The sequence below is a fragment of the Dryas octopetala genome, chromosome 8, assembly GCF_963921425.1.
Source record: "Dryas octopetala chromosome 8, drDryOcto1.1, whole genome shotgun sequence".
NCBI classification, from domain to species: domain Eukaryota; kingdom Viridiplantae; phylum Streptophyta; class Magnoliopsida; order Rosales; family Rosaceae; genus Dryas; species Dryas octopetala.
In genome coordinates, this window is record NC_141373.1 from 15,000,321 (window position 1) to 15,028,252 (window position 27,932).

Consider the following 27,932-nt stretch of genomic DNA (forward strand, 5'->3'; position numbering starts at 1 on the left):
GCTCTCAATCTCTCATATCATCAATCTGATCGAACATTAAATCTGGTTTACTTGTTTCCCTTTCGGATCGAGAAGAAAATTAATATGGCGGAGGCTGTTGTTTCATATGTGGTCGAAAGGGTTGGAGACTTGCTCACTCAGGAGGCCACATCCTTGTACGGAGTCAGAGGCCAAGTTGAGCGTGCACGGACCGAGCTACGATTCATGCAGGCCTTAAAGATGCAGATGCAAAGCAGAAAGACGATGCAAGAGTACGCATTTGGGTTGCCGAAATTAGAGATGCTGCTTATGATTTGGAGGATGTCATTGCAACTTATGTCGTAAAAGTGGAATCCGAGAGGAAAGGAGGTATGAAGAATGTTCTGAAAAGATATGGTCGCATCTTCAAAGAAGGACTTCATCTACACAAGATTGGGTCAGAAATTGGGAACATTACAACCAAACTGTCGAATTTGAGGTCCAGTTTGCAAACTTATGGCATAAGGATGGAGATTAGGGAGACTGGAGGTCCCAGTACATCCTTGCATTTGTCTGAGAGGCAACAGCTACTGAGGCGAACTTTTTCTCATGTTATTGAACATGATGTTGTTGGGTTAGAAGACTCAGCAAACGAAGTGATTATGCATTTGGTGAAAGATGAAAATTGCCCCCGAGTTGTTTCTATATGGGGGATGGGTGGTTTGGGGAAGACCACTCTTGCAAAACAAGTGTATCATCACAAAGAAGTGAGACATTATTTTGATTGTTTTGCTTGGGTATGTATTTCTCAACAATATCAACTAAGAAATGTTTGGAAGACAATTTTAGTTAAACTTATTTCTGCAACCAACGAGCAAAGAGAAGAACTTGCAAAACTAGAGAATGATGAAATAGCCAAGAGAATTTATCACTTCCAAATAGGAAGGTTCTTGATGACATTTGGAGCATCGAGACGTGGGACATTCAAAAAGCTGCATTTCCAAACGGAGAAACCAAGAGCAAAATATTACTTAATTTGTGCTGACGTGGAGTAAAGTGAGAAAGAGGAGCACAGAAAAGTAACGTGGGGACAGACGCAGAGCATTCCGTTTTCGTGTTACCGGGTAGGCCTCACACTCTCTCTGTCACAGTCTCTGCGTTTGTGTTTGAGTCTGTTTCTTGGAGTCAAAGTCATTCGAATATTTGATCACAAAAAAAAAAAAACAAATAAATAAAAAATAAATGCCTTTCGAGTGTTAACTGTTAAGTGAGCCCAAATAGACTGGGAGAGCCGGAGAGTCCATTCAATTTTATTTTTCCAAATTTCACGCACTTTCCAAATTTCACACAATTTCAAAAGCAAAAACCTTTGCTTTGCAGGCCTCTCTGTCTCTCTTGCTTGCTCGGTTTTAATGGCGGTCGCGGACCTTGAAAACCCGGGTTGTCTCCGGAAGAGGAAGCGTAGAAGGACTCAGACTCACAGAAAGCTTCTTGTTAAAGCCAAAGTTGAGGTAATGCCGCTTTCTTTCAGCTTTTTCCTTTCTTATTTTTCCAGAAAAAAGAGTTCTTGGGCTGTGATTGTTGTTGTTTTTTTATTCTTCAAATTGGTTTTGCTGTATGTGCATGTTTGGGTATGTGGGGTTTTCTTTTTTTCTATATTTGGGTCGGTTTTGCTTTATTTTTTTTGGTGCTAATGAACTGAAAAATTTGAATGCACTTCCAAATAAAGCGGTTGCTACCATTTACAATTGCCTCAAGAGCAGGCGACTAAGAGCAATGGAACACTAACAAGGAAAGACCAGGGTGAAACAATGAAATAAAATCAAGTTAAAAAAGTCACTAACCATTCTTTTCTATGCAGGAATCGTAATCATAATCTTCATTGGCATCGCAGTCATCATCATAGTTTATTTGGTAGTGTTTTCAAATTTTACAGTTTACTTAATCACGTGGTTTATTTGGTAATGTGATCCTAGTTACATAATATATATGATAAATTTTAATAATGGGACTCCATTCAACAAGATGTAAGTGTATTCTCCTCTCGGCCACTTAAAGTAGCAGTATTCAGTACAAGTGCAGTGCAGGTGTAGGTGCAGACATTAGTGTTGTGAGCTAGCCTAGTCACATGAAAGCTCCTACAACTCAAAGTCAAGCCAAAACAACTCAACCAGAGTTAGTTCTAATAGAGTGTGTAGTTAACAGTTTTCAATGATTAATGGTTGACAGTTGCATGCTTGGTTAACTGTTAGTTAGAATCTTAGATGTATATATACATCTGACATAACTCAGACTCATTACAAAGTCATCTTATACATTAATCATATGCAAAGTTTGATGATTAATGTATAAGATTCCTTTGTAATAAGTTTGAATTATGTTAATGAAAAGCAAGAAATTTAGCCCCAAATTTCTTTTTGTTTGATTTCATTGTGTTTTCTGGACTCCAAACATGCTTTCTTAAGTTTTCTTCATAATATCAGAGTTTGCATGCTTCACAGCTCTCATTTGATCCTTTCACACTTTCATCTCTTAATTATTTTGTTGAATTTCTCAGCCACCTAAAGTAGCAGCATCATTAGTAGTTTAGTAGCACAAGTACAGGGGCAGACATCATTGTGATTCTAGTCACATAAAAGCTTTTACAAGTCAAATCTAATTAAGTTAAAATAACTCAACCAGAGTTAGGTTTGTAAAGAGTGTGGTTAATAGCATGTCAAATGATTAATGGTTGACAATTGTATGCTTGAATAAGTGTTATTTAGTTAAACAAGCTAAGCTTGGTGTAATAATCAGTCTGAGTTATGTTAAAGAAAAGCAAGAAATTCAACCACAATTTTCTTTCATTTTCTCTATGCATGTTCCCTGACTCCAAAAGTGCATGGGTGTTTGAACTCTATCAGATTTATCAGTAGAAGTTAAAGCATCTAACCCAAAATGAGTTGGAAATGAGTGAAGTGGCCCATGTATTGTCTTATATATATTGTAACGCAAAACTTGAAATTCCCGTTGTGAGATTCTATACTCTCAACAGGCCTCCTCACGCGTTTATGATTACAAGGTATGGTCCCAGAAGATGCATATGCCGAGCAGCCCTTTATGAGGGGTTGATTTAATTATTATGACCTTAATCTAATACAAAAAAATGCTTATCAATGTTGGAAAGTATTGTACGAGTTTGATTTTGAGCTATGGAATACATTGCTTTGTCTTTCTCCCTCATGAATGAAGCTGGTGCAGAATATGGTTCTTTTTCTTCTCCTTCGGTTCTCTCTCTCTCTCTCTCTCTCTCTCTCGTCTTATACTGACTAGATACAATTCATATGAAGGAGGAAATTTCAGTTTTACTTTTTCCCCATTTGTCTCTTCTATGATTATGGTTTTGTCACTCTATGTCTCTGTTTCTGCTGCCTAATTTGTTTAATCTCTGGTCCAATGCCAAGTTTTATTGTGTATTAGCATTCGGGTTTAATGCCAAATTCTCCAAAACTTTGATTATGGCTGTGTTGCCTTTTATGTTTCTCGCATTATTATATCCCATCTATCCTTTGTGTTCGTTTTGTCTTTCATGCAATGCTTGATTTTGGGTTCTCTGTAAGGTAATGAATGTTGTGCTGATTGTGTACTTTGTTTAAATGTTTGTTATTAAGGCACTCAGTATAGATATGGCTACTTGTTTATTAAGAGTTTCAAGTTCTGTGTTTCTGAAAGAAAAATCTGAACTTTTGCAGGTGAGGAGTGTAGAAGATGGGTTTCAGGGCTCGTGGCACCCCGGGATTGTCATTTCATGCGACAAGCAAGGCCATCGTCGCGTTAAATACGACCATATTCTACATGATGATGGGCCTGGTAATTTTGTTGATGTTGTATCTGTTTCACCCATTTTGGATGGCATTGGTTCTGTCACTGAGGATCGGAGTAACTACCGCGGTAGCATAAGGCCGCCGCCGCCTCATGTTGAGTTAGGAAAATGGGGCCTTCCCTATGGACTATGTGTGGATGCATATCACAAGGATGCTTGGTGGGAAGGTGTGATCTTTGATCATGAAGATGGTTTAGAGGAGAGGAGGATCTTCTTCCCGGATTTGGGGGATGAACTAATGAGTAAAATTCACACTTTGCGAATTACGCAGGACTGGGATGGGGTTACAGAGAAGTGGCAGCGATGTGGGACTTGGATATTTCTTGAGTTGATTGAGCAATATGAGCCAGAGAGGTACATTGCTGTTTCCATTAAGCAAATTTGGTATGATGTGCGAGAAAAAGAGGGCTTTGAGAAGGTCAAGGAGTGGACTTGTCCAATGAGACATCTGTGGGAAGAGCTTGTGTTGGAGGTCATTGATGATAACTTCAGCATCACTGTAGATGAACTATCTCGGGTGTTAGCAACCCAGGTACAATTGGAGTGAGCTCAATTTGTTTCTGATGCAAATATTCCTAAAGCAAATATGGCGGACTCTTTTGCTATTGTACCAATTGACAACCCATTGAATAGTGTTTTTTTAGTCGATCATGAAGATATTGTGAAGAATGTATTGGACTGCAGTGCTGGGATTATTGATGAACGGCATGTAAATAGAGGTTTGTCTACTGATCCAGACTCTTCTTGCTTAGAACGTGTTGATGAGAAATTTTCTATGGATCAATTGATTTCTGTTGCAGGGCATGAAGGACCAAATATGAATATTTTGGAGGGCTCAAATTTATCCTCTCAAGATAAAGCAGTGTGTGTGCTACCTCAGGTTTTGTCGGTGTTTCTTTCTAATCATGCTGGGAACTTTTGTGCAAATTCCGTTATCAGTAGTGATGGAATTCCTAGTACCAATTCCAGAGGCAGAAATACCACAAATTGGCTACCTAACTCTCTAATAGCTGAGTTTTGCCCTGATGCTGTTGATGAATATGCAGCTTTGGATAAGGGAATGCCTTCAAAATTCTTACTAAATGATATTAGGAAGCTCAGGTACCGTTACCTGTCACCTGATGATGGAGAATACTATAATTCTCTTCGTCAAGTGTGTAAGGATTTGAAGACATCCACGACAGATACACATTTTTCAATCTCTCAAGATGGACATCGGGGTTTTCATGGTTCACCTGAACAGCCTCTTCTCATTGAACAACCACAAGAGAGTCAACCTCCTAATTGTTGTCCTCGGATGGTAGAGTCTCCTTGTAAACCAACAACAGATACACATTTTTCAATCTCTAAAGCTAAAGGTTGTCCTCGGATGGTAGAGTCTCCTTGTAAACCAACAACAGATACACATTTTTCAATCTCTAAAGCTAAAGATGTACATCGGGGTTTGCATGGTTCACGTGAAGAGCCTCTTCTTACTGAACAACAAAAAGAGAGTCAGCCTCCTAATTATCGTCGTCAGATGGCAGTGCCTCATCACAAGGCATTTATTTTCAAACCTGAATATTGCCCTGAAGCAGTTGTGGATTATTACAGGCATGGAGTAGACAGGACAACCAAGAAGCAAAAAGGAATTATGATATCAAAAGCAAAGAAGCACCTGTCAGCTGTGGGGTGGGTGTTCAAGTACACAAATATAAAATCAACTAACAACTTGCACTACAAGTCACCCAAAGGAAAGGTGTATAACACACTTCTAGATGCATGCAAAGGCTGTATGGAAGAAGGAGCTTCTAAAGGAAGACCTGTTGAATGCAATTATGTCGTTGAGGAAGATGAGGGCCAGTTGACTAGAAATAAAATCTTTTCTTTAGCAAGTAATTTGGATATGCAGGAAGGCTTGGTACCGTCAAAGACTCTGTCCGAAAAGTGGTCTAGAGATTCTGTTAACATGTCACAGTCGAGTAATCTTGTGGGGGTTGATCATCTGAAAGTTCAAGGTAGTAGAAAACACCAAAGGAAGACAAATGGTAATTTATTAAATCTTACACCTCACTTACTTAAAAGACAGCCCAACTTAAGTGCTGGAAAAGATAGATCAACAAAGGAGTTAATAGGTGATGAAAAAATAGGGTGCCCAAAGGATCAATGTGCCGCCCCTCCAAAATTGAAAAGGCGAAAAGTATGTGGAGCTTTGAATGGATAAGAAATGGTCTGGATAGTAGTTGGCCAACTCGTGTGCTTAGGTCAAGCAAACGAGTGCAAGAAGTGGTTACTCCTACTTCCTCACACCGCATTCCTCGCACTGTCTTATCTTGGTTGATAGACAATAATGTGGTTTTGGCAAGGACAAAAGTATATTATCGTAGCAGAAAGGATAGTCATCCAATGAAAGAAGGGAGGATAACTCGCGAGGGGATCAAGTGCAGGTGTTGTCAAAAGGTGTATACTCTTAGTGGCATTAGGAGTCATGCTGGCAGAAGTTACCAAAGACCTGCTGCCAAAATATTTCTGGAAGAAGGTAGGTCTCTCTCTGATTGTCAGTGGCAAATGATACATGGAAGAAGCAAGAGGAGCTTAAGAATGGAACCACATGATAGGATGAAGGGCAATTGGCTTCGAGGTGAAAATGATTACATTTGTACTGTGTGCCACTATGGTGGTGATTTAATTTTATGGGACCAATGTCCATCATCATTTCACAAGAATTGCCTTGGGTTGAAGGTAAATTGTTTGTCTCGAGTCTCTCATTATACCTTGTAAAAATCTCTGTTGTTCCATTTGTTTTTCATATTATTTTAAAATTCTCCTTTCCTTATTTGACTTAAGGATCACAAGTATGAGATAATTGACTTCTTGTCTTGGTCTTAAATTGTTTTGCTTCTGTAGGATGTTCCAGGTGGTGACTGGTTCTGCCCATGTTGCCGTTGTGGAATTTGTGGCCAAAGCAAATTCAAAGAAGACAATGAGCCTGTTATAGATGACAGTTTTCTCACATGTGGTCAATGCGAGCATAAATGTAGGTTAATTTTTATCTGTTTTAGCTATTGTAGCATATGCATGCCTGTGAACTTTGAGTATATGGGTACACATTTGAAAAGTTTGTAATGTTAGTTTTTATCAATTTGATGTAGATCACATTGGGTGCCTGAGAAAAAGAAGGGCAGATAAGTTGGAAAGTGATCCAAAAGGAAATTGGTTTTGCAGCGATAGATGTCAAAAGGTATCTCAAGCATGCCACCAATATTGTGTAGTTCACCCTTTGAAATTTTTTGTTTGTACCTTTTCTTCATCAAATATGTTTAGCTTGATTTAGAATGGAAATCCAGAAGCATTGCTCTTGCCTTTTCTTCTTTCTTTTTTGGGGTCAATTTGTACCTTTTCTTCATTCAATTAAGCTATTTTAACAGTCCAGTGTTGTGTTTTTCTGTCAGATGTTTGTGTGAGTTTTGGATCCTATGTTTACTAACACTATATGAATGAGATTCTTGCCTATTCCATTTTTCTCTGTGTTGATGATGTTGGATTGACTTTCAAACTTTCAGATATGTTTAGGCCTCCACAAGCTTTTAGGGAAACAAATTCCAGTGGGTGTTGACAATCTAACTTGGTCAGTGTTGAAGTCCATGAAGTCTGATAGTCTTGATACTGATGAACCTGACATTGATGCCTTGACGGAGAGTGACAGCAGGCTCAATGTTGCTCTTGGTGTGATGCATGAGTGTTTTGCGCCTGTTAAGGAACCTCTTACCAGGAGAGATCTTGCAGAAGATATCATCTGCAGTAGAGGGCGAGAATTTCATACTGTCAGGCCTCGTTTGATGCATAGGATAGGAGTAGATAGGATAAATGGCTAAATTCATGTGTATTCAAGGAAGAAGATGAGAATAAGATGGACTAATCATAAGGGTAAACTTATCTCTTCCAATACCCCCAAAAATGGTGGGTTAGTGGGGATAAGTTTTCCCTCATAGCTAATCCATCTTCTTCCCACCTTCTTCCTTCAAGTTAGAAGACACCCTTCATCTTCTTCCTTGAACACACATGAATCTAGCCATTTATCCTATCCAATCCAATTCTAGGCATCAAACGAGGCCTCATAGTCAACTTCTTTTGCTGTCCTCACTTGCTAAAATACTGCTATCAGTGAGCTTGGCACATGAGGCATATGTTGACTTTCCTCTGTAAACTTGTGTTTATTGTAAAAAAAAAAAAATAATACTTTGATAAATTTATTATTTACTTTCTAAGACCGATATATTGAATTTTGCAGGTCAGATCTTAATCGCTTGAACTTCCAAGGGTTCTATACTGTGCTTTTGGAGAGAAATGATGAATTAATCACTGTGGCTACTGTAAGGTGAGCTTTATTTGGTTCTTATTGGAAATTGGTGACCTTTGTATCATAAGTGCTTTGTTTCTAAATTGCTGTGTTCTTGTTCAAAGGATCTATGGGGACAAAGTGGCAGAAGTACCTCTTGTTGGTACGAGGTTTCAATATCGTCGACTTGGAATGTGTCGTATATTAATGAATGAACTTGAAAAGGTAATGTACCGAGTGTCCCGGCAGTTTGTTGTCACCCCTCCTGAGTGTGTGTTCATTTTTAATTTTGTTTTATCCTTTTCTTGGAAGTGGAAAGGACCAACTCACTGGATGTGTTGCGCGGGTAACTTATTTTGTCAATTTCTCATTATTGTCTCCATATTTTTTATTCTTTCAGATGCTTATGGAATTAGGTGTGGAGAGATTGGTTTTGCCCGCTGTCCCCAGTGTACTAAACACATGGACTACTTCATTTGGGTTTTCAAAGATGACAGATTCTGAGAGGCAACAGTTTTTAGATTACACTTTCCTTGATTTTCAGGATACCATTATGTGTCAGAAACTCTTAACGAAGATTCCTCCAGCTGAAGCAACTTCATCAAAAAGTATCTTTAATGTTCTTCAGCTTTTTTCTTTCCTTCTAATTTTTTTTAATTATACAGATAATCCATCAGCATCAAGTTACCACACTAACTGCATGCATTTCCTTGTATGCCATTTTGCAGGAACCCAGCATCTTTATGTTGATAGTGATAATATTGATTTTGATGGGTCAAGTACTGTCTCTGAAGTGTATCAAGCGGAACAAATTGAGGATGACAAAGCGGAACAAATTGTACACCAGGGAGTTCAGTATGTCTCACCTCTCACTACTTTACATGAGGAAAATGGAAATCAAAACAAGAACACTCAAAAGGCGTTGATGTTCATTATGACTAAAATTCATGACCTAGTAGATCAAATTGGTTGCCATGTCAGAAAGATGAATGTATTCAATTGTGGTTAAATAGCTTGGATAAAATTATTAAACATTGGCCCATTAAGGAAAAAAAAAAAAAAACTGGAAAATCACCTCTCAGCATGCCCAACCTCCTTTTGGGGATTAATAAGTTGGTCATAGCTTTCTTGTTTCCTCCGCAGAAATATTTACTGTGCCATTTTTCACCAGCAATGCTGCAGGTAACAGAACTTACAGAAGTAGACCATACTTTGGTGAGAGCAGCCCAGAGTTTTCATCCTTGGAGAATGCCAAGTATAAGAGGGTTTGTGTCAACAATGGAGATGGCTTCAAGTGCTACAAGCGGAGGAGGATAGCAGCCAATGGAAGCTGAGTTTTGCTTTGTTATCAAAAATTACATAATCAATTAAATTTGATCAGCATTGCAGTGACGGGTGTTAGCTGCCATAGTTGCATAGACAGGTGCAAGACCTAAATTTTGCTTTTGGAGATATGGGAATTCTTCCTTGTGCAGAACAGTACATAGGTGGAAGACAACAAGAGCTTTTGGTCATCTTCCCGTTTTTGAGTACATGTTAGAACTTAGAAGGGGAAGGAGGTGCATTCATACACATAGGGCTTGTTTCAGATGGATCTTTTTGTCCAGGGAATGGTGGATTAGAAATGTATTGTCGCTTATGTATTTATGCAGTTTGTATGCTCATACTTACCAAAGTTGGAGAAAATTATGACTTTGTAATATGTATATATGGCTTCTTCTTTGGTATTGAAGATTATATTTCGAAAAGATAATGTAAATTGGATGATTATTGGAACTCTTGGTGACCAAGTGCGATTGCCATAATGTGCTTGAATTTGAATATGTCACTGCAGGATAGGGATAGTGGTGAAACTTTAATTCATAATTTTATATGGCCTAGGGAAGAATGGGGTTTAACTTGTACTGCTTGTGGGATAGCAAATTTTACTAATGCAGTATGGCCCATTTTTATGTAACCAGGAGACTAGTTTTTGCAATTAACAAGTACCACTACAACTGCTTAGACTGCTTAATGATATTGAAACAACTGCCGGCTCTGCACAATTTCATGCTTTTGGTTACTTACAATAAGATTAAAGCATTTTAGTTTAACCATAGGCTCCATAGCTGCTACGGTGATATATGATTGACCCTGACTGTCCAACATTGAAGAGTGGCATGTCAGGCATTTCATGCTTTTGGTTACTTACAGTAAGAGTAAAGCATTTTAATCCAACAGCTATTGTCCTTGTCATTATCGGATATTAGCAAAGATATGAACGGTGGTGAAAGAGTTCAATTTAGGCAGCTGGCAGTGAACACAACTTGCAACTTGCGAGTCCCTAATAACCCCCAGTGGGGACACATGCAAACATCTCTGTCACATTCTTCACATCATAAATCATGTTTCTTTTCTCATACTATATTCACTCAATCAATTTTGTTCAACAAATTATGTGATGAGTGACCCTGAATTTTTCTCACTAAATTTTCACATTAATATATTCGCTAAATTTTGTTCACTTAGGAGTTGCCCAAATTTATGCTAATTATATTTGTTGAACTTTTGGTTGATTTGCTATGGATTGTGACCATTCTTTGTGGGTTTGATTGGTTGTCCGTTGCCATGAAATTAATATGAAGGTGTTGCTATTAAGACATGTACAAGACCGTGCTCCTATGCAATATCCCATCATTGTTTATGTATTGATTGTATTTTAATGTTCATCAAAAGAATTTAAATATACAGAGATAAATGGAACCAATTCTTGCTTCATGTGCTACGGAAACGTGTGATTTCAATACAAGCAAGCAAGATTCCAACCCTCCTATCTCTATGAAAAACAGGATTATTCACATTATGATAGTCAATGCCGCAATCCTCATGAGGGAAATCATTAAAATAACTCGATGTTTAGAAAATAAGAAATTATTTTAATGTTTGTTATGTTATTAAATTATCAATTTGAATTGGGTTTATAAAATTTTTTATTTAATTTTGTAGTTTATATTTGATTAAAATTTAATAACATAGCATACCAAATTAAAAAAATGCTAATACGGACGCTATATATAATACATACGTCCTGATCACTTAGATACTTGTAAGGATACATTATGGACTAATAAGGTATAGTTATCGGCCCTTAAATGCGGTGGATGTTGAAATCCTTGTCCACACTAGAGACGGTCTCATCAAACTATCTAATAATGCACCTTCACAATCTCTCTTTTTCGTTAAAATGAAAAGCTTTTCTGCTGTGCAGTTGTCATAAATGTTGGAATCGTTTTCAACTTCAATATGGTTTTGGTCACCTAGTTGCAGCAGGAAATTGTAGTTCAAGCATATACCAAGAATTTCATAAGGATTACACCTTGCAGCCTTATAAGGATTAAGTGTTAATGGTTTATAGAGGCTAAAGGGATTCCTAGTTATTATAGGATAATGAATCAGTATACTAAATGAATAAGGATACTCTAATGAGTTTGGTTATGGGATTCGAACTCTTAGGATAAAGTCATTATATATATATATAAAGCATAGATCCCTTTGCACACAGCAGATACACAAAAGGTCCTACTCCTCATTACGTAGATAGTGTTAAGGTGCTGCAGTGTGAAGAAGGTCTAGGCTTATCTCTGTTTCGACAAGATGGATGCTGCTATGGTGAATTCAGGTTAGTGTTCCATTCATACAAACCTTTACAATCTACAATAAAAGGACATGCTATCATCTGCTAAAAGTATATTTAGCGGGTGATATGTTTGAATTTCAATATAGAAGCCAAAGAATTTGTCATGATCAAACCCAATTCATGAGGATGGTGATGGTACATGAGGCAGCTTGCACCATAGTTTTCTATAAAGCAAAGTAAATAAGAATGATGTTCTATGTATGCATTGGTAAGTAAAGCAAAGAACATCTACTTCTTTCAACAAAAAGGTGAAGACCTACATTTTACTTTTTGGCTCCTTTTATAATAAATGAATGAGAGATAGGAATCCAGCTTTGAGGCGCCTACCGTAACATAACATAGAGGCCCCCATATACAGCACCAACTTGGGATGACCTCACCCACATTGCCCTTGCCTTCCCCTACAACATAAAAAAGGTGCAGAGTAATGAGTCTAATGACACTGCACCTTATCACACAACTTGCCCAATTGGCCCCAACTTCGTAAAACCCCCTTCTCTTGTTTAACCCAGTTGGCCCCAACCTTGCTTCCATTTTATTCACAGAAAGACTGGATTCAATAAGAGCCCCATGATGTGTGGACAAAAACACTTGAGGACAATCGCAAGGCTTTCAGATCTCCAATAAGAAAGAAGTGTCAGTTCAGGGCTTCAGGAGTCCAATCCAAATCAATCTCACAAAGACCACCGTCATCAGTCCATTGAATCTCACCTGAACCCACCATAGCCACCTTCACATGCACACAACAAATTTAAAACCCCCCTTCCCCCTTTTTTATATAAGAAAGACCCAAACAGGAATTTCCAAGTTGGTCATTTGAAGCCAGAACTGAAAGGAGGCAGATGATAGTAGCAATTAATAATAATAAAACTATGTATCTAAAGATTCTAAACCATAACATGAATCATGTCTTTAGCTGAGTTTTTTTTTTTTTTTTGTCAGATATCTTTAGTAGTTGCAATTCGCATTGCTGACCAAATCTCTAAAACAAATAAATTTTACTTTTATTAGAAATATGAGCTGTGGACATGTGGTATATAAATGTATATTATTCTGTTAAAGCAAAAATTTGATTTGAGAGCATTAATGAAAGACCAAAGTCCAGCTTTTTATTTTTTGGCCACTCAAAGTTCAGCTTTGAATGTCATGTAATTGACCCAAACTTACCATCAATAATTACAAGTTTGCAGAAAGATAAGTATGAATAATTGACATGCACTTTTAACCTCAATTTAGCACACATGGACAGTCCTGATCACTGGTCCCATTTTCCCATCCTGCATATAACCTAGGGCTGGGTCGGGTTGACCGAAAAATTGAGGCCGAGCCTGAAACCGACCCAACCGATACCGAAAAAAACCGTACCGAAAGAAAACCGTACCAGAAGTTCGGTTTGACTACGGAACTGGGAGGTTTGGACTCGGTCCCGGTTCTCATATCCTTAAACCGTCGGTAAACCGAACCGAACCGAATATACTTAACAAATCATTTACATAATTCATTTTTATACATTTCTAATACATTTCTTATACATTTCTAATAAATAATTTATAATTTTATATAATACATTTCTATAATTTATATAAAACATATATAAATTTATAAACCCCTATAATTTTAATTTATATGTTTTTTAATATATATATATATAAACTAATTAAAAATACCCTAAACCATAATATTAATATATTATACTAAATTAGTAAATTCTAAACCCTATATATCATTATAATTTATATCCTATATGAGTATGTGTATATCCTAAGCCTTAAGCCCTAAGCCCTAAGCCCCTAAGGGCCTAAACCCTATTGTGTGATTCATTGTTGTGGTTTATACTTTATATCATATATGGTATATAATTAATATACCATAGATGGTATTATGGTATATAATTAATATATTATATAGTATATAACTATATACTTATATAGGACAATAGGACATGGTATTATACTATTATGGTATATATTACTATATAGTCTATATTAGTATATTAGTATATTACTATATTAGGACATGGTATTATGGTATATAATTAATTTACTATATAGTATATACTTATAAGCCTTATATAGTATAATAGTATATGACTATATGGTATTATACTATTATATAGTTATACTATATACTTATATAGGGTTTGGGGTTTAATACAATAATATCCTATATGTATATCACTATATTGTATTATTGTATAGACTATATACTTATAGTCTAATATACTATATACTTATATAGTATATGGTATGATGGTATATAACTATATACTATATAGTATATCCTATAGTCCTATACCCTAAGGTTATTTTAGGATATGGTATAATATTTTTATTAAGATATGAAATAAATTAAAAAACATATAAACTAATAAACAATATACTAAAAAACATATGTAATAAAAATAAAAAAATCCAAACCCCACCCAAACCCCAATTCCAACCCCAAAATACCCTAAACCCTAAACCAAACCCCAAAATACCCTAATGTCTTAATTAAAAAAAAAAAAAACTTAAACAAAACTAACTTAAGTCAACAGACCTAATTTTTTTCATTGCCTCTCTCATTCTCGAATTCGCCTCCTCTCTGGCTCTCTCACTCTCCGCCTCCTCTCTCACTCTCTGCCAGTCTGTCTCCTCTCAGCCTCCTCTCTCAGTCTCTGGCTCCTCTCTCAGTCTCTGCCTCTTCTCTCAGTCTCGATCCAAGTAAGTACTTGATCTTACTCTATCACTCTTCTCTCACACTCTCACTCTCTGTGTGATTTCATGGCTATCTTCTCACCGATCTCTTTGTGTCTCTGTTCTCTGCCAATACCACCACCTTACAAAGCAGCACCGCTCATCACCAGTACCACCACCTTACAAAGCAGCACCGCTCATCACCAGTACCACCACCTTACAAAGCAGCACCGCTCGTCACCACCACCTCACAGAGCAGCATCGCTTGTCACCACCACCTCCGCAGGTAAGAGTTAGGGTTTGAAACTTTGAATCAATTTAGAGTTTGGGGTCAATATTGGGGATTAAATGGATTAATAATTAATTTAGGGTATGAGGTTTCAGGTTTGAGTCAATTTAAGGGTTAGGGTTTGAGGTCAATATTGGGGATTAAATAGATTAGTAATTAATTTAGGGTTTGGGGTTTCAGATTTGAGTCAATTTAAGGGTTAGGGTCGGGTCAATATGTAACGACCCGAACCCAAGTCTTATTTCTTTAATAAAAATTAATCTTTTGAGCGGGCCTTATTAAAATTTTTGAAAAGGAATTCTAGCATTTAGAGGGGTGTTTTAATTCAAATTTGTAGCCTTTAAGTTCGAGACGGTTAATTAGAACTTGAGTTTCCAAACGCGTAAACAAAAACGGTGTTCAATTTAGGAATTTTAGTAGGAAAGATGGAGAATTTTCTAAAAAGGGCAATTGGGTAATTTCAAAAACCCAAACCCCACAATTTAAATCAACCCATTTCTCTCTCTCTTTCTCTCTTCATTTTCTTCCTTCTCCCGCACCCTCCCCTGCGCGCATCACCCAGCCACCACCACCCACCATCACCGGCCACCCCTTGCCAACCTCTGGCTCCGGCGAACACCCCCTCCCAGCGCCGACCACCTCCCCCGAGCCTACTCTCTCTCTCCCCGTGTTTTCTCTCTCTTTCCTTACTCTGTGCGCACCCAACCCCTGCACCCAGTCACCACTATCGCTCACGCCGCCGGCCATTCCGGCCATCTGAGACCTCCGGCGACCCTTCATTTGGCTGACCAGCTCAGCCCGGCCTTACTCCTGCACCGAGCAGCTCCCCTGGGTCGGAAACAACTCAAGAACCACCTCAAAACCGCCGGCCCCATCCTCCAATTTCCTGCCAGATTTCAGCATCAATTTTCGAGGGTTTAAGTGGGTTATTCTCCTTGAGGTATGGGCTGTCATTTCTCGGCGTTTTGGTGCTTTATTTTGAGTAATTTTGGAGAATTGAAATTGGGGATTTAGATCCCATTTCGGGTTCCTCTTGAGAATTTCGGAAATTGGATGATATTAATGTAGTTGTGGACAATTTACACCCCTAGGAAATGATATTTGATTATTAGAATTAGAAAATTTAAGAAATTGGACAATTGGTGACTTTTAGGCTAGACATCCGTCACTTTGGGCGACGACGGTGATGGTTCTGACCACCCAGTCGTCAATTTATTTGGATAATATAAATTTGAGACTCAAATTAAGTTGATTATTGATTTTGGTTAGGTGGATGCCCCTTGGGTTGACGAGAATTTCAAATTTGGATCGTAATTGGATAGTTTTTAGATACCGAACTTTTCTCAGACGGTGTGCTCATTTTAGATTGGCTACGTAGATTTATTTTTTGAGGTTTATATTTGGTTTTAGAATTGTGAGTGGTGTTGGTGTGAGCCGGGAAGTTTCGGGACAGTGTAGAAATAGGTTAGGGAGCGTATAGTTTTGAGAAAAATGATTTTTTAACCATTATGTTGAGCGTGGGTTTAGCGGGACGTTAGGATTAACACACACGCACACACAAGATTTAATATATTGGAGTTGAGTCTAATTTCTTACTTTTTCGTTGATGGTATAGGCGATACGATTGGGGTTCGCGATGATCCGGCGGAGGATCGACATTTGATTTTCTCACTGTGAGTGGACTAACTTTTAATTTTTCTGAAATGTTTTATATGTTGATGATTAAACTCTATTACTTGGCTATATTGAGTTTGAATTTAAGCTAAAGGATTTTTGAGTTAAAATTTGGCTTTTAAATTCTTCTTTCCTAAGTTTAAATTGAGAGTTATGGTTTTTGTTTTCAAAGTTTCATGGATTCATGAATTTAGATATTGTGAGTTGAACAAATGCATATTTGATGAGTTTGGACTTGTTATGGGGAGCTTTGGAAAGAAAATGAAAGGACTTGAGATTGGTTTTTATGAATTTATGAGTTGTTATTGATTTTCAAACTACCCACTTCAGTACCCTTCTAGGTTATCAGATTAGATAGTTCTTTGGGACCCATTGCGGCACACACATAGGCTTTGGGCCATGTGTCGTGATGCTTAACCCTTTGGGGGTGGCTCTGCGTGCACGTAAGACAAAATTTATGGCTCTGCATGCTATGACAGATTCTCGGCTCTGCTCATGTATGACAGATTCTACAGGTAACTAACTGGGTGTGTTTTACTATGAATGTATCATACAGTTTTAATGCGATTGTTCATATTAAATTTATAAGCTATTTCAAACTTTAAATGTTTAAATTTTATTTGATAAATGATTTACGCCTCAGTTTGGTTATTTAAATTATGATAGCAGCTTGGAATGTGTTCTGAAAACGTTTTAAAACTGGCGGATTTCAAAGAAGAAGTTAAACATGGTTTTACAGGATTGTACTGAAATGACATTTTAATGTTGTTTCGTTTCAATAAATCTGTCCACTCACTGAGTTAACTCACTATTTCTCTATTTTATGTCTTAAATTGTCCCCCCCCAGGTAATAGCTTTGGTGGAGGTCGTGCCATTCGTGTTGAGGCAAATCACATCCATTTTTTGCCCCTGATCTTGTAGGGATTCGTTTCCATTTTGGAAGTTCATTTTCTTTAAATGTAATAATTGCTGTAATAGGAGTAGTGACTTTGATAACCATACTTGAACTATAAGGTTATTTTGAAATTGTTGGGTCTGAGACCCCTTTTTGGTTGTGGTAGAGGTGGTTGTTATCTTAGAAGTGCTTTTTAACAGGTTTTGAAATTTTGGGTTAGTCCATTTTTTGGGGAAGTTATGCCGAATTTTGAGGACTTGGGTAGGCCAGTTGGCCAAGCAGTTGTGCTGCCCCCCTCCTCACCGGGTTTCGATCCCCCCCTCCCCCCTCTAGGTCTCTTTCCTTGGCCTCCCTTTGTAACCAAAAAAAAAAAAAGTTCTGCCGAATTTTTGGTAGGATTTTTCTTGATTTTGGATCCCACAGGACCTCTCCGGGTTTCAGGGTGGAATCCGGGGGCGGTCCTGTCACAATATTATGGATTAAATTGATTAATAATTAATTTAGGGTTTGGGGTCAATATTCGGGTTTGAATCAGTTTAGGTTAGGGTTTCAGAATTGATGATTTATTAATTAATGTAGGATTCTTTGCAAGGTTGAAGAGCTTGTTGGTGGTGCTGCTGCTTAGCTTGCTTGTTGGTGCTGCTGCTTAGCCTGCTTGTTGGTGCTGCTACCTGTTGCTTAGCCTGCTTGAGGTATGTCGTATGCCTTGTAATTTTGAATTTTTGATAATGATTGAATGATTATTGGTGCTGCCTGCTGATTGTGTGATTCATTGTTGAACTAGCTTCTTAAATGTAAATGTAAATGTAAATGGAATTTGCAATCTGTTTTCAGCTGGTGATTTCTACTTTTCTTTGTTTTCACTTATCATGATTGCTGTTGTCTAAATTTAATTGAGTTTATTACACTTTGTCAATTAGGAATTTAGGGCACATGGAGTCTAGCCAATCAAGCACTATGAATGCCTCTACTAACCTTAATTGCCCTACAATAATGTCACCTCTAAACAGACCAAACCAACCAGTACCTACACCTTCACCTTCAACCCAAACCCAAGATGAGAATGATGACCAAGTAGAGAATGAAACCAAATCTAAGAAGACCAAGTCTATAGTGTGGATACATTGCACCAAGTTTGAAAAAATGCATGAGCAGCGTAAGATTATGTGGCCTTTTGCTAGATGTAATACTTGCAAACAAGAATTTCCAGCCCATACTACTCACAATGTGGGTTCGGATCGGTAACCGAACCGAAACCCCTAAACCGAAGACCGAACCGAATAGTATGACATGTTTAATTATAACATTTTGGTCCTTAGCTCCCAATTATTTGATTTCCTCCAAATTAATGGTATTAAGAATAAACTAACATAATTTATATGAGAGTTGAGAAATTAATATATACTCAATTTCAAAACATCTTTCTTGTTGAATTTTATAACTAATGAAATTATTCAATTATTATAGGAATTGAATCAAGATAATAACGCCAATTTCAACAATTCAATTCGTTCAACACAAATCGTATCCTTTGTTTAGAGGCTGAAATTATCAAAGTCAAGTAAAAGGGCTTTTCACTTCTTTGTGTTTGGCTTCTATTTCTATAAGTAAAAGCAACCACTTGATTAATAATAAATGATCTGGTTTAGGATTTTGTTAATTTTTTAAGTTTAGCGTGAGACATGATATAGTTTGGCGTTTTGCTCCAATGGAAATATTCCACAGCAAAGAAAAGGGAACACCTGTCTAATATGAAAAAAGTGATGACAATAGGGTGATGATAATGTTTATTATCGTTAATTGTTATTATTTTCATGTTGGGCTTCTTTTATTTTTCACAAATGGGCCGATGGATTGTATATTATAAGCAAGAGTAAGCAAAGCATGATAGCTTATTAGAATTTTTGACACGTTATGTTAATAAATTATAAATTAAAACTGTTCATTACAACATGGTGTCACTTATATTTTTGTTGTTCTTTTTTTATTTTTATGAATCACTTAATTTGTTACTCAACCATATTTTAGGTAGATAACATATAAGATTGTTTGGCAAAATAAAATTAATCTAACATATCCCATGGCTAGTGTCCTATTGTTAGGTAGTTTAGCAACATAAATGTTTAAGCTGTCAAATTGTGAATATGAATCATACATTCAGACAAAAATTAACTTAAACTAAAGGGTTAAATGCAAAAATAGTGCACAAACTTTACTATGATTCTCAATTTGGTCCATTAACTATAAAAAATGTCAATTTGGTCCACGAATCTCTCAAATTGTACCAAAGCAATACAAACATTAACTTCTATAAAAAAAAATTAACTGAACTAGTCATGTGCACAACATGTGACTGCATTTTCAGGGATATTTTAGTCCATTCATCACATTTTGGCTTAATTTTTTTTATGGAAGTTAACGTTTGTACTGCTTTGATATAACTTGAAAAATTCGTGGACCAAATTGACATTTTTATAGTTAATTAACTAAATTAAAAATCACAGCAAAATTCGTGAACCATTTTTATATTTAACCCTAAACTAAATGCTTTGGCAAAGGAAATAGTAAATAAGGCAAGCTAACTCAGTTCAAAAGTAAGCCCCTTTTTTGTTGGGTCATAAAAAGTAATTCCCATTATGATTATGACCAAAAGCAAGCCCCTAATTGCCACAAATTGAACCCAAGTAGGAATTTAACCTAATGGGCCTGAAAAGTTCACAATGGGATGATTTGGTTGCAGACTTGCAGCTGCAGCATGATTTTGTTGACTTGTAGAAAATGAGTAGACGTGGGCCTAGTGAAATGGGAAAAATTAGATGGGCTTTAATATGGGCCCACTTGTCAGAATTGGGCTACTTTGATAGATGGGCTTTAATATGGGTAAAACCCAAAACGTGTCAGCGAAGGGGACGACGCTATTGCTGGAATTGTCCTACTCAGTTCCAGACTTCCAGGTTTAGATTTCTGGTGGGCTAATCATAAACGACACCGTTTGCCCCATATCAAAAGTTCTCTTCCATCCCCACCTCCCCTCTCTCTCTCTAACTGTCGCTCTGCTCCGTTCATTGTCGCCGACCCCGCCGCCGAGCTAGCCCCGGCCCACCGTCCCTTAGTTTGCACTGGTGAGCAATTAGTTTCTCTCTATCTCTCTGTTTGGTTGGTGGGAAAGGTTTGGGAAAAAAGGTTGAGACTTTATAAAATAACTGATCTGTTTCTGTTAGGTTGCTTGTTAATAAAAAAATAATGTGCAAATCATTACATAAAACAAGGATTTGTTACCCCCAAATTTCCTTTGATACAGTCAACGACTCAGCTCATTCCTACTATATTTTTTTTATTGCTGGAAATTGCATGAAGTGTTTCTTTTCTTGTTGATTTACTCATATATATATATGGGTTTGTTAACTTGTATTTGTTGAGAGACATGTTAACCTGATACCAACCTTATGCTTACTGTTTGTAGGTTGTAGAGCCATGAATTGGGTTCAACGCAAGATCTATCTTTACAATGTCACTTTTGGGCTCTATATGTTGGATTGGTGGGAGCGTTATCTTTTCAGTATCCTATGCTTTTCCCTTTTTCTCCAATATGCTTGATACTTGTCTATGCCTCTTATTTTGAAGTTTCTACAATGTTGTCATATATAAGCTACATAAAAAGTTTGTATTTTTGGTTATCATGATTTTGTAATCTTGTGATCTTAATGAATAGTGGTATAAATGTACGTTGAGGATGTAATGTTATGATTAACATTCAAGATTTCAACTTCATCTCCCACTATCCTTGATCAAATTTAGTAGGGAGTTCTCTCCCTTCCTCTGTGCTGTTATAATATTGCACTTGTAAGTTCCTTAATCTTGACAGATACTTTGGTCGTTGTGTTGATGTGGTTCATTCTTTACAACGGGTCACGATATGTAACAGAGTTTTGCAAGAGGTATTATTCTAACCTTTTTCTCTTGGTGGATTGCATGAGGTGGTTGCATTTTATCTTTCTCTTTATACTAGAACTTAGAAACATATACTTGGCTATGATGTATTTGGATTTCGTGAAAGAAACGACTCTCTGATACCTGATTTGGGTTTAAGCAATGGGACAATGGATAATGTGGAATTTGACTGTCATCTAGAAAAGAATCAGTTCTTGGTTCCAGCCTTCTTGCCTTTGGGAAAATAGATCAATTGTGGCATTAAAGTTCTTAAGGCTAGTTCGAATGTTGAATTTTGTTGGTATACCTCCTCTCTAATCTTCTTATCTTTTATTACATAACTGAAATTCCTTCTTCATTGAAGCCACTGGACCCTCTTCCATGATGGGTGGTTTGTAAAATGCTTGAATTAGGTGTTGCAGTTGTCCTTTTCTTTTCTTTAGAGGCTTCATGTGCTACAAACTCAAAGCACTTTGGATAAACTACATCCGAACGTGTTGGAGGGTTTACATCACTTCCCATCAAACAATTTGGATAGATTTTTGTGGTCTTCACTTACTGTTGTGGAATTGTGGTCTTCACATGCTTTTTTCTATTTGGCCATTAGGAAACATACAAACAGAACTGTGGATTGTGAAATCACTTATGGCATTCCAAAAAGGGGAGTAGCCTAATTTTCAGAGGTGCTTTTCGAGTTAGTAGAGATACCCAAGTATTTGTATAGGGCATCATACCATAAACCTTTAGGATCTCGATAGAAGAGATGGATTTTGGACTATAAAAAATAAAATAAAAAACTACTCTCGGGAGAGCTATGCTTTGGTTTGCTATGTTCTTCCCACTGAAGCAATGCAAAATTTTCAGTATCTTCTTGCTGTATGTTCTTAGAAGCGCTCTAAAATCTGTAATTTAACTTTTTCTTCTACTATAATAATTTCAGGCATCTATGGTGAGGCCTAGAGGAAGCATCGACCTGGAAGGTCGTGATAGGATGGAGTGAGGATTTGTATGCGGTTAGCCAGCTGCAGAATGTATTACACTCAGTATTTAGATTTGACTTGGGAAAATGTTGACATTGTGAGAGCAATTGTGCATCTCCAATCCATTCTCAACACCATTTGCTCATGTTTTGGGCTTTTATTTCACTTGATAATGATGTATCAGACTGTATTAGTCCTGCTCTATACTCTTGATAACATTATTCTAACAGAGGATTTATGTGTTGTGGCTCGATTCGTTTTCCTCTTCCTATAAACTTATAGTTTTCCTTTCCTTTCCCTTTATTCTCTGTAGTTGGGCTGAGAGCTATTCTTAATCTGTGTATAGCAAAAAAGAAAAAAAAAATGTGCTTTTTATCAGATCGGAGAAATATTAAGGCAAAATCATTGTGGCTATATATGAAACAAATATACAAGTAGGGTAACATGAGGCACATAGACACATAAATACATAAATGTGCTTTTAGCCGATAGACACATGCTGCTAGCAGCTAGCTAGTGCTACTAGGCTAATGATGTTTGAAAACTAGTTCATCAGAACCCCTCATTCATTCCCAGGCTCCCGGCTTAATTTCCTATGGCTTAACTTTAACATTATTTCAGAGCATGAGAGATCATATCCAATGAGAGCTCGATGATCGTGTGCTCGATCTCAGCATTTTTAGTTTCTGCAAAATTAATTAAAACCAATTAATTACCTGTTAAATTATTAACAGGATCAAAACTAAGTTTAATTGTTATATATTACCTTAATAAAATGACGAGGATCATCAAGAGACGAGGAGCCCAGCACAACTTCCCTCTTGAGCTTAGCTGTGAGCTTGTGGCAAACCCTAAGCTCTGATCTAGTAGCTCCACCTACTATGACTACAAATATGCGTTGGCCCATCTTCTTCCTTGAAGACCCATCATCATCAGACTTCTGCCCGGCACCATGTTGGTGTCCGTCTTGATTTGATTGAATAACCAACTGGACTGCTGCTCCTACTTGGATACTCTTCCTTTGACAGTTCACCTTTGCTAAGTTTTTCTATAACTTCCTGAAATATTTAACCCAAGAATTTGGAAGATTTTGTTTGGGATAATGGGTTAGAATTAGAATAACTCCAAAATTCGATTCCCTCCAATGTAACCAAGAAAAATTAAGGTACCTAGTTACGTACCTCTATAACGGGATGAAAGCGCGAAAGCTGCCATTTCTTCTTCTTCAGTCGGACTTGGATGTAGTTGTTTCCTTGCTGCACGTTTCTTCTGAGAAGTAGCCAACAAGCATCTAATAGATGCAATCAACTCATGCATATCCGCATTCTTGATAGAAGAAAAACGAGTCCCCTGTGAACTACTTTTTTGGGTATCGACTGATAATCCCCCAAGTAGTCTCAACTTATTCACTGATTTCTTATCATCGGGTGTTAATCCTGCTAACTGATGATCAAAACAAATTAACAGCATTAATTAATTAAGTAGCACAAATTATTTTATAATGATGAACAAGTGACTTTGACCTTGAGGCTTGGGGCTTAGGGCTTGGGTGGTACAAAGTAATTAATTAGTACAAACCTCCATGAGATTGAGACCCTCATCACCCTCAAATATCTGAGGATCAATGGCTGCAACAATCATCAGCAACCGCAACTTCAACTTATTTTCACGACTTTTACTGTCCTGCATGCATAAAAATATATATAATAGTTGATCACAAGGAGTCTGGTTTATTTGTCACATACATGTACATTTTTTGTATTGTTCAAATATTTGATGACATCTTCCACTCCCGCATCTTCAAAAATAAGATCCTGCTCCAGCTGCCCAATTTTTCCAAGTCCAAGCTCCTTGATATTTCTGTGAACTTCCTCTGCCATCTGGATCACCAATAAATCAAAATTTAACTGAAATTTTTGAGTATTGTCAACTTAACTATTGGAATTAATTTTATAAATCAAATTAATCCTAACCAATTACCCCAACATGAAGGGAGAGCTTGTCGATTTGTTCTTTATATTGTGGCAATGCTTGAACCATCTTTTGCAAGTCCCTCGAAGATACTTCACCACCATGATCTCTATACAACATATATAACAGGTCAAATTGGCATGCTTAATTGATCATGCTTTAAAACTTTAAAAATTAAGAAATTTACATACAAAAATAAACTTATATATACACACCAACTTACCTTGAACCATAGAGTAGTAGTGCAGTCTTATTGGATATCAAGTTGGCCGTTTTCTCATGCAACATTTCACTAGCCTGACAATTAAGCTCATTCATTTGTGGTCCTTTGAAAAAAATTTAAAAAGAAAAGAAGTAATATATATATAGAAAATGAATTATACGTACATGTGCAATATGTGCATGGCGAAGCTGAAGCCAGACAGGATCATCATGATCCCCTAAAACAACATTTTTATTTGCATCGATATTTAATAAGTCATGGCACAGAAAAGTGAATATTTGTTGAGATGAATTGGTTGAGTACTGGGCTTCATACATAAACGAATTGAAGAGAATATTGCTTCACTCAATCAGTACTGCTAATAAGGTCTCAATCTCTCATATCATCAATCTGATCGAAAACTAAATCTGGTTTTTTTGTTTCCCTTTCGGATCGAGAAGAAAATTAATATGGCTGAGGCTGTTGTTTCATATGTGGTCGAAAGGGTCGGAGACTTGCTCACTCAGGAAGCCACATCCTTGTATGGAGTCAGAGGCCAAGTTGAGCGTGCACGGACCGAGCTACTATTCATGCAAGCCTTCCTCAAAGATGCAGATGCAAAGCAGAAAGACGATGCAAGAGTACGCATTTGGGTTGCCGAAATTAGAGATGCTGCTTATGATTTGGAGGATGTCGTAAAAGTGGATTCCAAGAGGAAAGGAGGTATGAAGAATGTTCTGAAAAGATATGGTTGCATCTTCAAAGAAGGAGTTCATTTACACAAGATTGGGTCAGAAATTGAGAACATTACAATCAAACTGTCGAATTTGAGGTTGAGTTTGCAAACTTATGGCATAAGGATGGAGATTAGGGAGACTGGAGGTCCCAGTACTTCTTTGCAATTGTCTGAGAGGCAACAGCTATTGAGGCGAACTTATTCTCATGTTATTGAACATGATGTTGTTGGGTTAGAAGACTCAGCAAAGGAAGTGATTATGCATTTGGTGAAAGATGAAAATTGTCCCCGAGTTGTTTCTATATGGGGGATGGGTGGTTTGGGGAAGACCACTCTTGCAAAACAAGTGTATCATCACAAAGAAGTGAGACGCTATTTTGATTGTTTTGCTTGGGTATGTATTTCTCAACAATTTCAAGTAAGAGATGTTTGGAAGACAATTTTAATTAAACATATTTCAGCAACCCAGGAGCAAAGAGAAGAAATTGCAAAACTAGAGGACGGTGAAATAGCCAAGAAAATTTATCAATTCCAAATTGAAAGGAGGTGTTTGGTGGTTCTTGATGACATTTGGAGCATCGAGATGTGGGACATTCTGAAAGCTGCATTTGCAGACCGAAAAGCTAAGAGCAAAATATTGCTTACCACACGCAAAGAACCAATAGCTTTGCATGTGGACCAAAATGGTTTCCGTTATCTGCCCTTGCCACTAAATGAGGATGAAGCTTGGAATCTATTTGAGAAGATAGCAGTACTAGGAAATGATGCTATAGGTATTTTCTCACTTAACCCCTTTACCTATACTTTTCTTATTTACAATTTGAGCCTAATAGAAATATGTGCATTCAATTTAATTTGCTCTACTTCGGGTTTTTTAATTTGGATATAGTAAGTCAACCATCTCTTGTTTTTAGATTAACAATTTATGTCTTTTTAAGTTTTGAATGCATTGGCCAAAAAAAAAGTTTTGAATACGTACAGTACTTTATTTAACAATCCTAATTAGACATAAATTCCAAATATTCTCAAATATTACGTACATACATACATCTCTATCCCATATTACAGGAGATATATACTTGACTATATAAAATGATAAATAAATGAAAGAAATTAGGTAGTCTTTAAATCATACAAAATGAATAGTTGAAATGAAATAATTATAAAGAAAAATGAAATAGTGGAGAGACGTCCTGTCCCTATTTCTATGTTTGAGAGCAGCTTCATTGCTCGAAGACAACCCATCGAAATGGAAGCATAATTACTGACCAAGCAAATGAAATTCAACTTCTAAATTTCTAATTGAACCCATTGATTTTAATTATCCAAACATGATATCGTGTTAGAAAATGAACATGGAATATTAAATTTGTTAATTGAACCGTATCCCAAACATTTTTCTGTCCTATTAGTCAAAGTTATTAAACTTGATGCATTCTTATTTTGTTTTCATAATATCATCAAAATAAAAATATATTACAAGAGGAGTAATCCTATTTAGACTAAATTGAGGGACCAAATGAGAGGGACCAAGTGAGCTGTCACTTGGGAAGGTGGTCCTCATCTCTATGTGGTCTTCATCTCCACATATCCTCAAATGACACCTTACTTGGTCCTTAATTTGATCCAAATAGCATTACTCTTACAAGAGACACCAATTGAAACTTTCTTTTTTTTTTTCGTACGTAATTGGAGTTCAAATTCATTTGAACAATGGACATTGCTGATAAAATGTTTTACCTTTTCTTTTATACTTTAATATTGCTAATATAAGAAGTTTCATTGATTTTACCTATTATTATTATTATACCTTTCAGATTCTGAAATTTACAAAATAAAGAAAGAAATGGGAAAGATCATGCATCGACACTGTAAAGGTTTGCCACTAGCCATCAATGTGCTCGCAGGACTTCTAGCTAGAAAGAAAACAATTAGCGACTGGGGCACAGTGCATGGAAATGTTACTATATACATAAGGAGAGGCACAGATCAGAACCAAGAATATGCATGTGCATCATGGGTGTTAGCATTGAGTTATGATGATTTACCATATAACTTAAAACCGTGCTTTCAATATTTAGACCATTATCCAGAGGATTCTGAGATTCCAGTCAAAAGATTGACTCAATTATGGATAGCAGAAGGTCTTATCTCTTCAACACAACAAAAGCAAGGCTTAGGGGAAACAATGGAGGATACAGCATACAATTGCTTGAATGAGTTAGTGGAAAGGTGTATGGTTCAAGTTGGAGAGCGGGGTTCGACTAGGATGGTCAAAACTTGTCGGATGCATGATCTTATGCGAGACTTGTGTTTGTCAAAGGCGCAAGAGGAAAATTTCCTCCAAATAGTCAATTTTGCACAAGGAAATGAGGCAATGCATCCTTTTTCTTCATCCATGGCTACGGAAGCAGCACCAATGGGTAGAGTTCGAAGACTTGCCATCTACTTAGATGAGAATGCTGATAAATTGGTTCCATCAAGAAATGAGAGGAATTGCCACCTTAGGTCTCTATTATACTTTGGCCTAAACGGATGGATGGCAAAAGGTGACAAATTGATACATTCTCTGTTCAAGGAATTCAAATTCCTTAACATTTTTGAAGGTGGAAGGAATTAACAAAGTAAAAGTAGAGTTGCCTATTGAAATTGGCCGGGGATATGGTCCATTTAAGGTTTCTAAGTCTGCGGGATAGTGATATAAATTTCTTTCCATCATTCCTTGGTAATTTGATATGTTTGCAAACTCTTGATTTTAATGTTCGT

The 27,932-nt window shown here is 36.9% G+C and overlaps 3 protein-coding genes and 1 pseudogene across 8 annotated transcripts; 3 read left to right on the forward strand and 1 right to left on the reverse strand.

Annotated features, from left to right (window-relative positions):
- Nucleotides 1-751: 751 nt before the first annotated feature.
- Nucleotides 752-9,875, forward strand: LOC147277525 (uncharacterized; annotated as a pseudogene). The gene is made up of 11 exons (XR_015123795.1): nt 752-1,082; nt 1,339-1,469; nt 3,690-6,541; nt 6,707-6,836; nt 6,952-7,040; nt 7,363-7,607; nt 8,091-8,177; nt 8,264-8,363; nt 8,539-8,746; nt 8,867-8,993; nt 9,310-9,875. The product of XR_015123795.1 is annotated as an uncharacterized LOC147277525 (transcript).
- A 4,784-nt stretch (nt 9,876-14,659) lies between these two features.
- LOC147277526 (uncharacterized) lies at nt 14,660-22,486 on the forward strand. Of its 5 annotated transcripts, none has more exons than XM_086254572.1 (7): nt 15,281-15,718; nt 16,394-16,451; nt 17,300-17,369; nt 17,927-18,039; nt 20,811-20,906; nt 21,213-21,285; nt 22,218-22,486. In XM_086254572.1, exons 5-7 carry the CDS (start codon nt 20,822-20,824, stop codon nt 22,228-22,230), a joined length of 171 nt encoding a protein of 56 aa, XP_086110698.1. In that variant the 5' UTR covers nt 15,281-15,718; nt 16,394-16,451; nt 17,300-17,369; nt 17,927-18,039; nt 20,811-20,821; the 3' UTR covers nt 22,231-22,486. The 5 variants fall into 5 exon arrangements, with proteins under 5 accessions (XP_086110700.1, XP_086110697.1, XP_086110698.1 ...); XM_086254573.1 differs by having other exon boundaries at nt 17,940-18,039; XM_086254574.1 differs by lacking the exons at nt 15,281-15,718; nt 16,394-16,451; nt 17,300-17,369 and adding an exon at nt 14,660-14,775.
- A 71-nt stretch (nt 22,487-22,557) lies between these two features.
- LOC147277527 (SNARE-interacting protein KEULE-like) lies at nt 22,558-24,546 on the reverse strand. Its single transcript, XM_086255656.1, has 7 exons — nt 24,452-24,546; nt 24,238-24,337; nt 24,003-24,137; nt 23,836-23,940; nt 23,439-23,700; nt 23,024-23,295; nt 22,558-22,593 (listed from the first exon to the last, which is right to left on the reverse strand). The coding sequence occupies exons 1-7, from the start codon at nt 24,544-24,546 to the stop codon at nt 22,558-22,560; spliced, it is 1,005 nt and encodes a 334-aa protein (XP_086111782.1).
- Nucleotides 24,547-24,852: 306 nt separating this feature from the next.
- On the forward strand, nt 24,853-27,907 carry LOC147277528 (putative disease resistance protein At1g50180). Its single transcript, XM_086254923.1, has 2 exons — nt 24,853-25,939; nt 26,984-27,907. Exons 1-2 carry the CDS (start codon nt 24,901-24,903, stop codon nt 27,784-27,786), a joined length of 1,842 nt encoding a protein of 613 aa, XP_086111049.1. The 5' UTR covers nt 24,853-24,900; the 3' UTR covers nt 27,787-27,907.
- Nucleotides 27,908-27,932: the final 25 nt, after the last annotated feature.